This window comes from Anguilla rostrata, chromosome 13, assembly GCF_018555375.3.
Source record: "Anguilla rostrata isolate EN2019 chromosome 13, ASM1855537v3, whole genome shotgun sequence".
Taxonomy (NCBI): Eukaryota; Metazoa; Chordata; class Actinopteri; order Anguilliformes; family Anguillidae; genus Anguilla; species Anguilla rostrata.
In genome coordinates this window covers 13,529,596-13,546,369 of record NC_057945.1, presented here as the reverse complement: position 1 = coordinate 13,546,369, position 16,774 = coordinate 13,529,596, and the positions used below count along the sequence as shown (strand labels likewise).

General features: G+C 52.3%; 1 protein-coding gene across 2 annotated transcripts in view; it reads left to right on the top strand.

Annotated features, from left to right (window-relative positions):
* Positions 1–16,774, top strand: part of LOC135237393 (retinoic acid receptor gamma-A) — a 57,083-nt gene that overhangs the window by 32,565 nt on the left and 7,744 nt on the right. For both annotated transcript variants that reach the window (XM_064304525.1, XM_064304526.1), the window contains 2 exons: positions 14,628–14,776; positions 15,104–15,245. In XM_064304525.1, coding sequence (XP_064160595.1) covers positions 14,628–14,776; positions 15,104–15,245 — 291 coding nt within the window. The remainder of the gene's footprint in view (positions 1–14,627; positions 14,777–15,103; positions 15,246–16,774) is intronic.

Genomic DNA, 16,774 nt, shown 5'->3' with positions numbered 1-16,774 from the left:
GGGGCGCGGAGCTCATGCAAAGCTAGCAGTGGGTGTTTGCAGCGCATTTGTGTTGGCAAGCGGCGTCGGCGTCTAACGCTCCCCTGTCTGGCTTCCTCCAGACAGAAACGCCGTGGAGCGATAAGAGCGCTTTACAAGGGAAATAACTCGGCGTGGCGATGAAAACGCGGCGTGTGCGAAAACGGCCGATCGTCGCCGGCCTGTTAAGTTTCCTGCCGTCGCACGAGTTCGTTTTTTCACGTTCCGTTCACGCGTTCAGAAAGCGCTGTGTTTTTCTGTTGCGGGGCTGGGTTTTGGCAGTTCTCGTTTTTAGATTCCCGTCGGTTCTGTTGTAATGTCATGAGAATGTGATGTCATGAAAAACCCCCAAAAAAAGCTGTGGAGAGGTGACTGGACAGTGCCCTCTCGGTGTTTGGTCTTACGCGGAAACCGCCACCGGTGTAGGTCCGGTGGTGGGGGGGGGGGGCGGGGGGGGTATTACGGTCTCAAGGACCCTGAGGTGTGGTCAGCTTTCCTGTCCTGTTCTCTTTTTTGTTCCCCCTTCTTTCGGGGCGCGGCCGCTGAAAGCCCGTGACCCTCGTCCCGCTCGACGTCAGAGGTCAGGCCGAGGCTGCAGACCGGGCCCAATGTCAGGGTGCCTGGTGGTGGTGGTCTGGCCAGGCCATTGTGAGGGGACACACTCCCAAAAAGGGCTTTTAATGGAGAAGGCCTTCAGAGGCCGCTGGCACTGCGGCGGGCCAGAGAGTGAAGCTGAGCTGCGTTCAGACGCGCCACAGCAACTCTGTCTAATCTACGACCGCCAGACAAATCTGCTGTGTGACATTTCCAAACGCTGACGGTTGAGACGCAAAATATAACTTCTTGAATGTTTGTTTATTATTAGCTTTGTTCGAGGTAGTTCTCGTTTTTTTGGGCTGTATCTTTCCTTTTCAAGTGAATATTAACTCGTTTTGGACGGTGTGTTTAGTCTTCAACCCGCTTGAATAGTTTGTGTATGTACGGCGTGTATTGAATGGATTTAATGGAATGGATTTAATATAAACCCCGGTGAAGACAGAGAGGGTGGCATGAAGTCGGGGTAACATTTCCATCACTGACACTGACTGGGCAATTAACCCAACCCCCCCCCACCCCACCCCCCCATCCCCCCACCCCAGGAGTAAAAAGATGGCACTGTGCAGCAGGCATAGAAAGACAGACTTCTACTGCCCACAGCAGGCCCATTCTGCCTCATCCATTTGCCTTAATGGATGTCTTTAATTATTTCATTATAATTACAAAAGAGCTAATTAAGAGATTAGAATGCCTTTGGGGACAGGACTGAGAAAAGACAGTGAGGGTGAGGTGGGGGTGGGGAGGTGTGTGATGGGGGGATGTAATGGGGGGGGTGGGGGTGTGATGGGGGGATGTAATGGGGGTAGGGGAGTGGGATGGAAAGAATGAGGCGGATTTAGCCTGGAGGTTTTTAAAGTTTTTTTTTTTGGCTTTATAGGTTTCAGCCAATCGTCAAATCGCGCGCTAATTTATCTTCTGCCGTCGACCGGCTGTTTCCCCCTGCGTCCCTCGCGCTGCTCGGCGAAAAAAAAAAAGCCTTCCGCCTTTTCGCAGTCGAGGCTGCGCGGCCTACGTGCAGGGAAAGAGGCCGGCCGGAAGCCCAACGGCCGGATCCAGCGGGGGAAACAGGTTCGGGGCTGGAAGTCCCCGCCAGTACGGGATTAGTGTGAGGGACTCGGCAAAGGGGGCGGGTCCGTTTTGGAGGACAGTTAGAGAGGCTTCAGCCCAGCACACGATTCCAAACGCGGATGTGTGTCATGAATGCCTACCTTGGACATTTAAACGGTGAAGGTTCTATGCCTCCTGGATAACTAGAGAGAAAGAGCGAGTGAATGAATGAGAAAGAGAGGGAGAGACCACAAGCATGGGGGACAGTGCATGAAACTGCTTAAACACCAGCACACTATTCTCACGCCATTCACAGAAGTCATTTATTAAATAATTAAAGTAATATTTTCCCCCTGTCTTGAGCATGTAGATATTAGCTCATGAGATGTCACATTGTGTTACATACAGTAGTGTAAAATCATTTCTGTCACACACAGTACCTCATTTTTATAAATACTTCTTTTTTTATTTTTTTTTTGTAAAGCTTTGGCAGTACATTGAGAGCTCATGCCGATAAAGTTTTCTGAATTGAAAAACAGAGACAGACGGAGGAAGGCGGGGCACTTGGGGGCGCCCGGCGGTGAGATTTCACAGTTGGCTGATGGAATTCGGGCCCGAGCTGTAAGGGCAGTTTATAGCTCCCCTCCAGCGGGCGGGGGAACTGCGAATACCGTCGGCCGGCTCCTCAGAGAGCCTCGCCGCCGCCATCGCCGCCACCGCCTCGGTCTGCCGCCGCGCCGCGGAAAGGGCCGTCCCACAGAGACAGGTCCGGTTACGCAGGGTTCGCTTCTCCGTTCCAGACCTTGCGAGGCGGCCCGTAGCTCCGTACGCGAACCCTGCCGTGTGGACCAGGGGTTCGATTCCTGGCTGCGCTGTCTTCTGTCCTGTGATCCCCCTCCATCCTTTCCCACTGCCTTCCTGAAGCAGATTCCGTTTTCTTTTTTTTCTTTTTTTTAAGTTGGCCATCCAAACGGACCCTGTGCTTGTCACAACCACCTCTGTCTCAGTGTGGAGACTTCAAGCTCCTTCTACCCGTTTAGGCAGTTTAACAGTATCTGATAGCAGGTAATTGGAGGAGTTAGACCTGGGTGTCCTGTTACAGAAGGTCAGAATCTGGCATGACCTTGTCAAACTAATGTAGCTTGTCCCACAGACTGTCTAATGTTTCTACAAATGTCTGATTAGAATGTTTTTTTTTAACAATCACTACTGGTGAGTGAAAGCAATGGAGTTCTAGAACACTGAAAAACTACTCTTCAAAGGGTTAAAGCAAAGCATTGTTAGCATTGTTAGCATTGTTAGCGTACGCGCAGCTTCTGTTTAAAACTGCGCTTGCTGGTTGCTGAGGAAACGTGCACTCGTCCTGGGGAGCGGAGCGCTGGGTGTTTTTTCCGGGTGGAAAGTAGGAGGTGAGGACTCATGGGGGGGCCGGGTCTCAGACCGAGGCGCGCGTCGCTCCCAAACCACGCGGGAGAGCGGCGCGCGAGGGTGCGGGGACGGAAAAGACGGGTCCGGCGTCGTGAGCGCTGCTCCGCGTGCGAGCAGGGCTGCGGCCGATTGGCACGTTCGGTTCAGCAGATTAACAGGATTGGGTGAAATTCTGTTCCGGAACTGAGAAAAAAAAAACGCCTGTAATGTTCTGAGGGATTTTTCAGGTTTGTGAACGGAATTTCGATTCGTTTTGCGAAACGAACCGAATTGGAAATGGAATGGACAGCGTCCCTGGTGCGCGTCTTTTACGAGGCTGTGCTGTGTGGACGCTTCACTGGGACAGCAGTCTCCTCTGCGCGCAGAGTACCTCCGGGAGTCTCTCTGCGATTTACTTCTGTCCTAAGTCAGAGTTGGTGTCGTCTCATTGGCCCTCCCGCATGTGACGCTGGGAGTGAGGTGAGGGGCGTGCGTGCGCCATCGCTGCCAAATATCTGCAATGCAGCACGCGCAATTTCAGAAACGCGTGTGCCAAGATCAAAATGCCAGCATTACCGCAATTGTTTTCTGCAAGGACGGAAGTCTGTGGCAATGTGACACGTTGCCTTGTATTGGGAAGGCCAGCCCCTTTGATGAAGGCTGCGTACGAGGTGGCAGGTTAACCTGCCTTTTACGAGAAATGGCCGTAGGTGTAATGGCTTCTGGCGGAAATCTGAAAGCCTCTGATGCAAGCTCTCCCCAGATACGGGTGAGAAAGATGACAAATGATTTCCTTCCTTTTTTCTGAGTTACCATCCTCGGTGCCTGCTCGCAGCCGCCCCGCGTTCGCTTCCCTTATCGGAGAGGAAGAGCTCTTCTGCTTTCCCCCGACGATCCACCAGATCGGGCCGCGTTCCGTCACCTAAGGGCCAGAGTCACGATTTGCCCTTGCGGGTGTTTTGCTAAGAATCGTAGCTCTGGTGGGCCTGGCTGTGAAAGGGAAACTCAACGGGTCGCTCGAACCCTCGACCACAAATCCGCACGATAGGGCGAAAACAGGAAGCGCTAGCAGGCTGCGGTTTGGCGGGGGGGAGGGGGGGGGGGGCAGGTCGGCTCGGGGGTGGGGCCGGAGCGGAACGCAGAGCTTCTGACGCCCGGGCACTCTTTGAAATTGGTTCCGATTGCTTTTTTTAAATTTTTATTTCCTCTTTTTGAAGTGAAACGTGACGCACATGGCGGTGTAGTGACGGGGCACACTGGGGTCCGGGGAGATCCGGGGGGGGGGGGGGGGAGTGGGGGGGGAGGGGTAACTTCTATGTTGGTTTAACCGGCCTCTTCAAGAGAAGTGGCAGAATTTGAGGTTTCTATTTCTGAGGGGAGGATGCAGCACCAGACGTAGACAGACATACAGAAAGAGAAAGAGATGAAGAGAGAGAGAGATCATTTGTTGGAGGCTGAGAGAGAGGTTGGGAGAGAAAGAGAGAGAGTGAGTGAGTAAAAGTGAGAGAAAGCAAAAGCGACGCAGATATTACATTGCTTGGATGTCAGGCTGCTGGACGCACGGGGCAGGAAGCAGGTGAACGCTGCTTAGTGGCCGAAGCTGAGCGCGCCGCGCGGCTATCGCTAGGCGAGCGGCAGCGCGCCGGCACGCGCCCCGCCCCGCCCCGCCGCGGCCCTGCCGCCGTGCCGATAAAGCCCGCGGCAGCGCGCCCCGCGGGATCCTGGGTACTCCGGCTGCCAGCCTACGCGTGGCCAGATGTCGCCCGAGCCTCCATCATATCGCCGCGGTTTCGGACACGGATCTCATTAGGACCTCGCTTAGCCGGATTCCTCCAGCGGGTGGTCCCAATCCTTTTAATTAATCCCCCCCGCCCTGTTCCGTCCCCCCCCACCCCCCCCGCCGACCAGGCTTTCCGCTCCGGCTCAGTGCATCTGGGGGCAGGGCTTTCCTTTCCGATGCGGAGACGGAGGAGGGGGCAGAGCCACTGCTAGCGCTAACGCTAGGGCTAAGGCTAAGGCTAAAGCTGGGGTAAGGATTAAGACTTGGGCAGGAGTGCACATCAAGGGCTAATCTATTACAGGATTTTTTTTGGCAACTTCTGCTCTTAATTATCCTATTACTTCAATCATATCTTGACATTTATGTAAGTACCAGCTACAGCTGCAGACTGCAAGTGTATTCTAAAGATTTTACTCCACTCAATATATGAGTGAATCAGCATAGTTTATAGTTGTCAGAAGACTAAATTAAAGGCAATTGGTTGGGGGGAAAAAGCCAGCTGGCCAACCAGCCCTCCAGGACTGAAGATGTGTACTGCGGGGCTAGGGCTTGTACTTGTGTTTCTGGGCTTGTGCTAGGGTTAGGGCTTGTGCTATGGCTATAGGGCTAGCGCTAGTTATTGTGCTACAGCTAGCACTGAGGTTAGGGTATGGGGCTAGTGCTGAGCCTACTGCTAAGGCAAGGACAAGGACCATGGCTATAGACAGGGCAAGAGCTAGGACTATGTCTAGGGTGTGTGTGTGTGAGGAGGGTGGGGGGGGGAGGTAGGCAGGAAGGCCTTTTGTCAGGACGGTGTTGTGCAGAAACAGGAGAGGGGGGTGGGTGGACCCTTGTGGGGTGTACTTGAGGGGGGCCCTGAAGCCAAATGTTGACTCTGCTTCATCAAAAAAAGAAAGGGGGTTTATGAGGCACTGTAAAGAAAGACTGCTTTGTATTCATTCTGACAAATGAGGGGGCAATCCTGATTTTAACAACCTGTCTTTAAGAGGGCACCCCCTTCTCTTTCTCTCCTTCCTGTCCCATACCAAAGACATGCATGTGCATGCTTTCCCCAATGACTCGTTAACACAACACTGTCTCATTCTGGAATATTCCACAAAATAAAATAAAATTAGCCTGCAAGTAAGTGCCGTCACTGTCCTGCCCCTCTATCCCATTGTCCCCATGTTCAAATGAAACTCTTGGTCTGCAGATTCCTACACGTTTCATTCTTCAGTAAAGGTAACCATCATCAATGAAGTAGCTCCCATCATGCTTTGCACCCTCTGTGTAAATACACAAAGGAGAATGAGACAAATTCAAGAATACACTTTGCAGTTTACCCCAATCAGGAGATTATTGGTTGGTAAAAAAAAAAATGTCCGGTCGGGGTTTGGCCTGGGTCAACCTGGGACAAATGCTTTCATTGGTTTATTGGTTGCGATATTCAGTGGGAATCAGGGACACTAAGCTTTGAAATTACACACCTGGCATTATTGCACTTTTTCGGTTGGTGGGGGGGGGGGGGTGTCTGGTGTGGGGGAAACAGGATATTGATTGAAGGAATGTCCCAAGACAGGTAGTGCATTCAGAACTATAAACACGTAGGTGTGAGTGGCAGGACACAGCTGTGGACAGAGGGAGTCTCTGTGTGATTGGTCCTGTCAGCTTCTTGACCGGTTACGTTCCTCACAGGTTTAAAGTGTGTGCACGTGTTTGTGTCTTCTTCTTTGATTTTTTGTGTCGTTGGTCATCTTTTATAGTCTACAGATGTTTCTCTGTGAATGTGTGTCCAAGTGTGACAGTGCATGGTTGTTGGGGGGTCACGTGTGTCTGTGACGAGGTGGTATTTGGGGGAGGGGGGGGGACTTTTCCTTAGTGTGGATTGCCTTGGCCTGTTTGGTGTTTCTTTTATTGAGCCATATCCTGGACCTGGAGTCTGTTTTATCACAGGTCCTTTCAAAGGGGAGCGCGGAGCGACAGGAAGAGCTCCTCCCCTTTACGGTTCAGGCAGGGGGATGAGGGGGGGTAGGGGGATGTGTGTGTGCGTGTGTGTGTGTGTGGGGGGGGGTTCAGGTAATGAGCTCACACACAGCTGTCAAAATGGCGCTTCTGTGGTCTATACAGCACCGTATCTCCTCACTTCTCTCTAGCGCTTTCCCTCTTCACCCATCCGACGCACGGCGTGGTCTCCGACCCTGATGGGCGGGGTCAGCCCGGGGGCTTCTCCGACCTCTCCTGTCTGCAGAGCAGCCCCCGCTGGCCGGTGGGTGGGTGGGTGGGCATCGTGGCCGTTTGCCCACCTGTGACGCGCTAACACGTCCGTCCAGACTAGAGTCAAGGGACAAGTTTTTAGGAGTTTTGGCCATCGTACCTTCGGGAGACTTAAGCTAATGCTCATTCTAAAGCTAACGCTCATGCTAAAGCTAACGCTCATTCTAAAGCTAACACTCATGCTAAAGCTAACACTCATGCTAACGCTCATGCTAAAGCTAACGCTCATGCTGAAGTGCACTCGTGGAAGCCAAGCGTCGAGCAAGCGCCGCGTGATGTCGTCGTTTCCGAGGGCCAGCGGCGGCACCCTCCCCTCTACCTGTTTCCACACGCCACCGCGCCCTTCGTCAGAGGCGCAGAAAAAAGGGAGGCTCAGGGGAGGAAGTGACTGACGAAAGAGGAAGCGAGGGCAGGTGGGTGACAGACGCGTGTGGCGAGACAGCCCGGGATGATGCACACGCTGCTGCGGGAGAAATCGGGCCGGGGGGGAAGTGCCCCGCCCCGGGCTCAGCCGTTGCGAAAGTGGCACGGGAAACGCGTTGGCGGGGCGCTGCGTCGCCCAGCGCACTCTGCGAACGTCGCGCCTCACAGAACGCAGCATTCTGAGAACCTAGCAGCTTCTAGCAATCTAACATTCGTAACATTCCTGGCAAAGTGGCTAAAGCAAAATATAAATCCTGTGCCAATGGGGTAAAGAGAAGCAGAAACATCTTTATATATATATATATATATATATATGTGTATATGCATTATATACTGATGTACAGACAGGTATGTGAAAGGTATGTTATAATCACTGCCAAATTGTGTAATTTATGTTATTTGATGCATACCATTTATAGCACTGAATACCTCGTGAACTCGTATAAACCCTGTTAGTTAACCTAACACGGAACAATAATAGATTGTGTACACGCGCAAACACGTACGCACAAGAAACTCAAAAGCGCGCGCACACACGTTCACATACACACAGCCACACCCACGAGCACGCACGCAAATTCTCAAACCTCGATTTGCACACTGCTGAGGAGTAAAGGGCGTTTGGGGGACCTTGCGGGACAGCCGCTGACCAGAACGCTGCCATTACGGAACCGCGCAGAATCGGTTCCACGGCCGCGGTCCACCTACGTACCAGACACACCTACAGCTGTGCGGCGAAGACAAAGAAAAGAACTTTTCTTCATTGTGAAGAAATAGTTGCAACTCTAGAGCATGCTGTCACACTATTGCGACACAACCACGAACAGTGAACAAAGAGACGCATTCACTGCGGAAAGACCGTCAAAACTGTCTGCGAACCACAATTCTTTAAAAGCCTCCCACACTGTCTCTATAGAAAGGCTAGGGAGGTACTGTATTATAGTGGATAAAGAAAGACCTGTGTTAACAACCCAACACTTAATGTGTTTCCCAGGTACCGCTGTTGTATGCTTGAGCTAAGAGCTGAACTCGAATTGCTTCACTAAATATTCAGCCGTATAAATCGGCGACATGTCATATTTTAAGTACTCAAAGTGTCCGTTAAGCTAATAGATATGATAAAATACTGTAAATATTTGACACGCCAGGCATTTGTAAATCACACAAAGTACACAGACCAAGTTTTGGTCATGTGCTTGGTCCGCTGTAATGGACATCAAAGACTTTTGAAGTATTTGAACAATCCGATTGCTACCGTATTTATTTCTTTCCTCTGAAAAACGTACAGAGAATTCCAAGCTTTAGTTAGAAGGGATAATTGTGCATTAGACTGCTGAGGACCCCTCAGGTGCCTTTTGCCTGCCGGTATGTATAAATAATCTTTGAAAGCAGTATATTTACACCATCGATTTGCAACCTGGCTTAAAAGCAAGCCCTGGGGGTCATTTGAGATGTATGCCGCAAGAGATTCGACAATAATGTTATGGCTGACGGCAGTCAATGCCGCATTAATTACTCTGTTGTTTTGTTCTAATAATTGCCATGCCTGTTTTAAAATCCACGTGTAGTACCTGAGTACATTCAAAATAACCAATGAGAGAACACAGGGGTGATTTAAATTATTTACATTCTCATGCTGTGCAGGGTTTCCAGGTTTGAATCTATTCAGCCAAAGTCTTGAATCATCATTCATTTTGTTTGAACAAACGAGTCAACTTTCAGTTGAAGTTTTTACATATTTCCATATAGTCATGCCAATTTTGCTTGAACATTTTGAGCCAAAATAGCAAGGTGACAGGAAATAGCCATATTTGTGCTTCATTGGTGGCTAGTTTGTTTCAGAAACATTTAATTTATTTTCTTCATCTTTTATTTTTTCAAAACACATTTTGTGTAGGGCATTGGCCTTAATTTTGACTTCTTTTGTCAGGCATTTGACAACTTAAAAAAAAAAAAAAACTGGACTGGCAAACCTGAACTTTTCTCCCAGTTCAGATAAACGAGGCCCTTTCACCAATATCAGAACACGGCCTACTTGTGACGGTGTGCAGACCGTTGCTGGATTTGCATATAAAGACTACAGAACGTGTTAAAAAGTTTAGTAAACCGCTGGTGTGGGCCAGCCTGCCGGGCCGAAAGGCTTCAGGGCTTCGCGGCCCTTCGGTGTGGGTGAGCCGGGGCCCCCGGCCTCTGGCCCCCGGTCCCGGGGCGGAGGGGAAGGAGAGCGCGCGGGTCAGAGCCGGGAGGGGAGGGGAGGGGAGAGGCCTTCGCTGCGTGCCACAGCGGGGATCAGCACAGGCCCGGCTGTAATCTCACCACTGCCGCGCAGAGGCCATCGAAAGAGGAACTTGAGAGTAAAGCGACACGCGCTGGCCGGGGGAAATAAGCAGCGGCCGCTGGTGAACCGCACCATGCGGGGCCTCCTTTACCCCCGGGCTCGCACACAAAACCCCCCCACCGCCCCCCTCAGTCCCTCCCCCCGACTCTCCACTTTCAGCTTCAGGGCTGGGGATTGTCATGCAAATGGAGTCCCAGGCTTCGGCTGATAAGGAAGGCCTCGGGTTTCCGGGAGCTTTATTTTCCAAACAGTGAGGAGCTGAGGAGAGAGGCCGCAGGATGGGTCTGGCGGCGGGGGGGCCGAGGGCGTCGAGTTACAGACCCCGTTCAGCGCTCAGGTGTGGACTGACGCTCGGAAAGAGGCCGCAAGCGCCGTGTTTGCGCAAGGAGGAGCATTGTTTAAAAGGCAGGCTCCGACTGGAGCCACGGACAGATCCTGATGGATGCAGAGTCCCTGTCTCACTTTATTTGCTGTATCCCTCCCTCTCCCTACCTCCCACTCTCCCTCCCTCTCTCTCTCTCTCTCGCTCTGTCTCTCTTTCTCTCACCCATCCTCACCTCTCTCTCTCTCTCTTTCTCTCACCCATCCTCACCTCTCTCTCTCTCTCTCTCTCTCACCATCCTCACCTCTCTCTCTCTCTCTCTCTCTGTCTCTCTCTTTCTCTCACCCATCCTCACCTCACCCTTCGGCTGTTTGGACTCTGTGTCAGTCAGTGTGCTCGTCTCGGCACCAGACGCAGTCCCCTCATTCAGTGGACTTTCGGCGCATTTCCCTCGGCTCAGACCCCCCCACAGTCCCCGTCCCCGTCCCGTCCTGCCCCCACGCCCCATTATCCAAACGCAAATGGCCAGCCGTGCAAATGGGTCCTGGAGCCGGGAGCCCTGAGCTGGGAGCCCTGAGCCGGGAGCCGGGAGCCCTGAGCTGGGAGCTGGGAGCTGGGATTCGGGAGCCCTGAGCCGGGAGCGGCTCTGGAGATTGATGTGCCAGAGGGCTCGGGTTGCCACGGCCAATTTCATCTGTTACCTCGCGCAGTGCTGGAAAGGCTCGGAAACCCAGAGGAGCTGGTGCAGAAGTGTCAGACTGACTGTCCAAAATCTCACCGGAGAGCAGAGCATTGTAAAGAAGAACTATTTAAAGCACTGTCAACTATTATAATAATAATGTAATAATAAGAATTATTATTATTATTAGTTAGTAGTAGTAGTAGTAATTGTATTAGTAGCTGTGATAGTTGTAGTGGCAGTAGTAAGCTACATATTATTTTGTTGATTTTAATTATTCTTATTATTCTATGTTGAAGTAGAAGCAGTCAAAGTAATCAAAATCATAGTAGCATTAGTATATTACACGGCGGTGTAAGTTTTCCTCTTTTGTCCTTTGGCCTTTTACTATTATGACTTAATGGAAGGACAGGGAAAGTTTGGAGCTTTATGGAAACTCTAACCCTGAAGAGCCCCTCTGTCCTCTCGTCCCCCACTCTGTTTCTCTCCCTCTATTCGTCCCTCTCTCTCTCCTCTCTCTCTCTGTTTTTATTAGATTCCTCTTTTATGCCTTTTTTTTTTCTTTTTGAAGTCTCTCCACCCTTGTTAAAAAAGCAGGCCAGTTGTGGGGGGGCGGGGGGGGGGGGGGGGGTCAGACTTGCATTTGGGCTTGACTCTGTTTGAAGGTGGCAGGGGGTGGAGAGCAGTAAAAGTTTGGATTTGGGGTTTTCTTTGCGTTTAAGGTTTTTGTTGTTGTTGCTTTCGGAGGCCGTGGCCGACGGTGTGAAAGGGTGCCCGAGGTGACCGGGTCCCAATAAAGGCAGGGCCAGGCCTGCCGGGGCCCCCCTTCCCCGCCGTGGGACCATCTTTATAGGCCGACTTACGAGCCTGGGCCTCTATTAAAACCTGGCAGGGCCGCGCTGAGGAATTTAGGGCCAGGAAACAAGAGGAAAGCGGGGGGGGGGGGGGTGGAGGGGGGAGGGTGACCGAGGGTGAAAGTTGAAAAGAGTAACAGGGGGTCCGTGTGAGAGCCGAGTTTTATGTGAGCCGGGTTTGCGCGGCCCAGTTTGTCTGTCGTAGCGTTTGCCGTTTCCTTTATGGCTCCTTTCTCACTCTCCGGCTCCGCAGACCGCGTCCGTGCGGCGTGTGCGAGAGCGCGAGCGAGAGTGTGTCTGTGTGTTAGCGCTTTTTGTGTGCAGGCGTCCGGCTACGCGCATGTATCTGTTGGCTGCATTTTGTGTGCGGGTGAATATAAATACCCGTGCTTATGTGTGTGTGTGCACATGTGTGTATATGTGCGTGTGCAATTATCAGTGTGTGCATGTGTGCACGTGTTCATGTATATGCGCGTGTACATTTATCAGTGTTATCGGTGTGTGTGCGTGTGTGTGTGTGTGTGTGTATATGTGCGTGTACATTTATCAGTGTTATCGGTGTGTGTGTGCACGTGTGTATGTATATGTGCACGTGCAGTTATCGGTGTGTGTGTGTGTGTGTGCACGTGTGTATGTATATGTGCACGTGCAGTTATCGGTGTGTGTGTGTGTGCACGTGTGTATGTATATGTGCGTGTGCAGTTATCAGTGTTATCGGTGTGTGTGTGTGTGTGTGCACATGTGTGTGTGTATATGTGCGTGTGCAGTTATCAGTGTTATCGGTGTGTGTGTGACGTGTGTGTGTATATGTGCGTGTGCAGTTATCAGTGTGTGTGTGTGGGTGTCTGTGTGTGCCTGCATGCACGCACGCGATTCGTTCGTTCTTTTGCACGCCGGTTCGGCGCTCTCGGGCGGCCGCGTGACAGCAGGGCCTTTCGGCAGCGTTGCCAAGCCCCGGCGCATTTGTCTCACCGTGAAAAGAATGCAGCCAAATAAACAGGAGAGCCACAGGAGACAATGGCAGCCAGTCAGGTGGCTCGGGACTGGAACGAGGAAGCAGGGGTATGAGAGAGAGGAGAGAGAGAGGGAGAGAGAGAGAGAGAGAGAGAGGGAGGGAGAGAGGGAGAGGAGAGAGAGAGGGAGAGAGGGAGAGGGAGAGAGGGAGGGAGGGGGGGCTGGGGGTACTGACACCAGTGAGTCTGCCAGGCTGCCTGCCTTATCAGCCCATCAATCCACTGTTTGCCTTCTCTCTCTCTCTCTCTCTCTCTCTTTCTCTCCATGTTGTCACTCAGCGGTCCCGCCCTCCCCTGATCTCTCTAAATATTTGCCTCTCAGCTCTCTTCCTGGGGGGTAGCCTTTAGCCAGAGAAAGGATGACCCTCTGTGTGTCTGTCTATCTGCATGTCTGTCTGCACCTGACAATGATGTGTAACTCATCCCCCTCTCAGTGTCGTTCTCTCTCCAACACGCCCCCCCATGAAACAAAAATAGGTTTTCCGCATTTGTCATTTTGTGTGACAATGCAAGTCCAAATTTTGCTCCCAACTGAACTGAACGCTGCAAGTTCTGCCCCAGTTCGAAATGGCCGCGATCGTGCTGCGAACCCCACCACTGATTTGGGAGAGTCTAGATATCCACGGCTCTCCTCCAAAACACACGGTGTCACCAACTGCTTCTTTTCACACCGCAGACTGTAGCAACAAAGAAAGCCAATTTCGAATATATTTCCAACAATTAACTACGAATACCAATGTCTGAAAGACACAGACTTATTTGTCAAATAAGTCATTGTTTGTCTAAATTGGTTATATAGTCCACTGAAACTAAATCAGAAAGAAGTGGAAAATATTGAGATCTGTATTGAATAATATATAAAAATATATATTTTTTAAATTCCAGTTATGTCTGCTTGGATCTCAATGGGCTATATCTGAATATTGCCAAAGGAATGTATTATTAAGTACAAATGCCAATATTTTGGTACTGAAAATCCATTTGGATTGCTTCCATGTATTCAAATGTACAATTCAATGTGTTACTGCATATGTTTGTATATATGGCGATATATTTGTATTGTGTAAGAGCCACTCCACCCTGGCTGGTTTGTGACTCTTGTAAATGAGAAGTGCAGAACGTGTGGCTGTGGCCAGAGCGCTTCTGGCTCGGCTGCGTTACTCAGTTCTGTTGTGTTTATGATTCACTCTTTCTGATCCACTGGTACATTCCCGTGGTGCAGTGGAGCTTGTCAGCCACTCCCCCTCTCACAAATAAATAGCAGTTTTACATTTTACAAATGGGCATTTTGACGGAAAATGGATGTTTTGTTATCTTTCCCCTTCTCTTTTCTTGCTCTCTTGCTCCCTCCATCTCAACTACCCCTCCTTCATTTTCTCTCTCTCACCCAGCCCCCGCCCCCCCCCTCCTGAACTCGGTCTCTGCCTTTCTCTCCACCCTTCTCAGTAACTCTATCCATCGCCCTCTCCCTCCCTGCCTCCTTCTTTCAATCACACTCGCTCTATGACTCACTCTTTCTCTCCCTCTCCCTTTTCTCTCAAATTCAAATTGAAATGCGCTGCATTTCCACAACCAGACCAGTTGTGTTGCTAAGCCATGAAACTAGTGGCCCAACTGACACCTACCACTGGAGACATGCACTTGGGCCTTTGATCACTGAGAGATTCAAATTCAAATGACTTTGTATATATACATTTTAAGAAGGCATATTCTTTTTCTTTTTTTTTGTACGTACACGCCTCGTTTCTGCTTTGCCCTATAAATAGGCTGGTATGTGCAAAATATTTTGTCGGAATGCATTGTTTTAAAAAGGAATCAGATGACAGTTGAAGAACCATGACATAGATGATGACATAGCTAAAAATATCTCCCCCCCCCCCTCCCTTCCCCTCGCAGCGGTGGAGACTCAGAGCACGAGCTCGGAGGAGATGGTGCCCAGCTCGCCCTCTCCGCCCCCGCCCCCGCGCATCTACAAGCCCTGCTTCGTGTGCCAGGACAAGTCCTCCGGCTACCACTACGGGGTCAGCTCCTGCGAAGGCTGCAAGGTAACGACCCGGACCCCGCCCCCTCCCAGACAGGGACCCTCCGCTCCCCTTCACGGTCCGTTCTTCACCGGGGTCAGAGAACGGCACCCGGAGGGGGGGGGGTCAGTTAGCCCTGCTGTCAAACTAGCAGTTGACCCCACCCCACCTCACCCCCCCTCCCCACTCTAGCCTAACGCTGTAATGAGCTGTTCCGTCGATAACAGTTAGCGCCATGCTGTGTTCAGTACGCGGGATTGATCGCCAGGGGATGTCTGGATGAACTTTGGGTCGACGGTCCTTCTTCCTCTCTCCCCCCCTCCCCCGCGCTGCCTTCCGGGCGTTCCCCAGGGCTTCTTCCGCCGCAGCATCCAGAAGAACATGGTGTACACCTGCCACCGCGACAAGAACTGCCAGATCAACAAGGTGACCCGCAACCGGTGCCAGTACTGCCGGCTGCAGAAGTGCTTCGAGGTCGGCATGTCCAAGGAAGGTGAGAGCCTGAGGGCGGGGCCGACCGGGGCGGGGGGGCGGGACGTGGGGAATGTACAAAAAAAGGGGCGGGGCATGGGGAACGCATGCACGTGCAGGGGTCGGGTTTTTTCCTCAACCACAGGCCACACCCACCCTCCCCCCCCACTGTTTCGACGTTCCCCCTTTCCGAACGCCGACCCGTCTCTGGCGGCGGTCGGCCTCCTTCGGCCGCGCCCGGGGAGGCGGGGTTTCGGTCCGGCGGGTGGCTCTGAGCTGGCGAGAGAGGCAGGGCCGGTTACGAATGGCCGAACCTCATCAGACAGAACAAAAACAAAATAATAATAAAAAGAGCTGCTTTGGCGAGAGCGGCCAGGCTGTTTCCGGCGCCGCGGCCAAACGGCACTCTTTTCCGCTCAGGGAAGCGCAGCTCGCTAGCGCCGCTCGCGCTTCATTTCCTTTTCCCGCTGAAGAGGGCGGACGGAGGGAGGGGCTCGGGGGAGGGGTACGCTCTCCTGAATCAGGACGGCTGCACTCGTTTCCACAGCAACTTAAATCGCTCTGTGTGAGGTACGCCGCAGCAGACCACCTGACCTCGATGCCCTCGTGATTGTTTTATTTTATTAAATTCTTTTTTTTTTTGAAGCGAGATGACTCTAAAAAAGCTCGTTCGGCAAAGCGAAGCGTGGCGCGCGGTCACACCACGGGATCTGTGTGTTTTCTCGGTCGCTCGCAGCCACTTCTCTGACGGAGAGAAAAGCGCTCTCTGATGCGCAGGCGGAGAGAGCCGAGTTGGCGGGAGACGGAGAGACGATCGCGAAAGCCGTTCACTCAAAAAACACGTTTCAGACGTTATTAAAAAGGCGGGCCCCTCGCGTCCCCGCCCCCTGTCCCGCACCGCACCGCAGCGCAGCCCGCGGGTCCCGAGCCCGGGCGTGGCGCGGCGTGGCGCGGCGTGGCGTGGCGTGGCGCGGAGCGGCGGGCACGCGTGTTTCTCCGGGCGAGATGCGCGGGCGCTCCGGGGGATGGCTCGGCGACTCCGCTATTACTGGATATCCTGAGAGGAAGGAAGGGGGGGGAGGAGGGATGTTGCGTTGGGGGGAGGGGGGTGGCAAAGGGGGGGGGGGGGTCCCACGGCGGTTAGGTTCACACAGCAGCGGCCGGGGGGGGGGCGTGGAGAAAGGGCCGAAGATCCAGCGGGGGGGGGGGAAGACGGGGGGCGGCCGAGAGTGAGAGAGGGACGCCATGACAGGACCGGATTAGAGCGGTCCGGTTTCAGTGGCGTCGGCCCAGCTGACTTCTCAAAGGGTCGGGGAACGCTCCTGTTTCACTGGGGGTCAAAATTATCACAATAACAGTCTGTATGTATTTATTGTTCCAAATGCGTCGTGTTGCAGAAGCGTTCCACCCATGTCACGTACAGTCCACATTCAGAATACATCGTTTTTTTACGAGACGACAAAACCGAAGAACTGAATAAGGCTGCGTTCCTGCAGTGTTTATCATGAATGTGAATTAAAACCAGGACAAATGTTTGCGTCAAGCACTGAT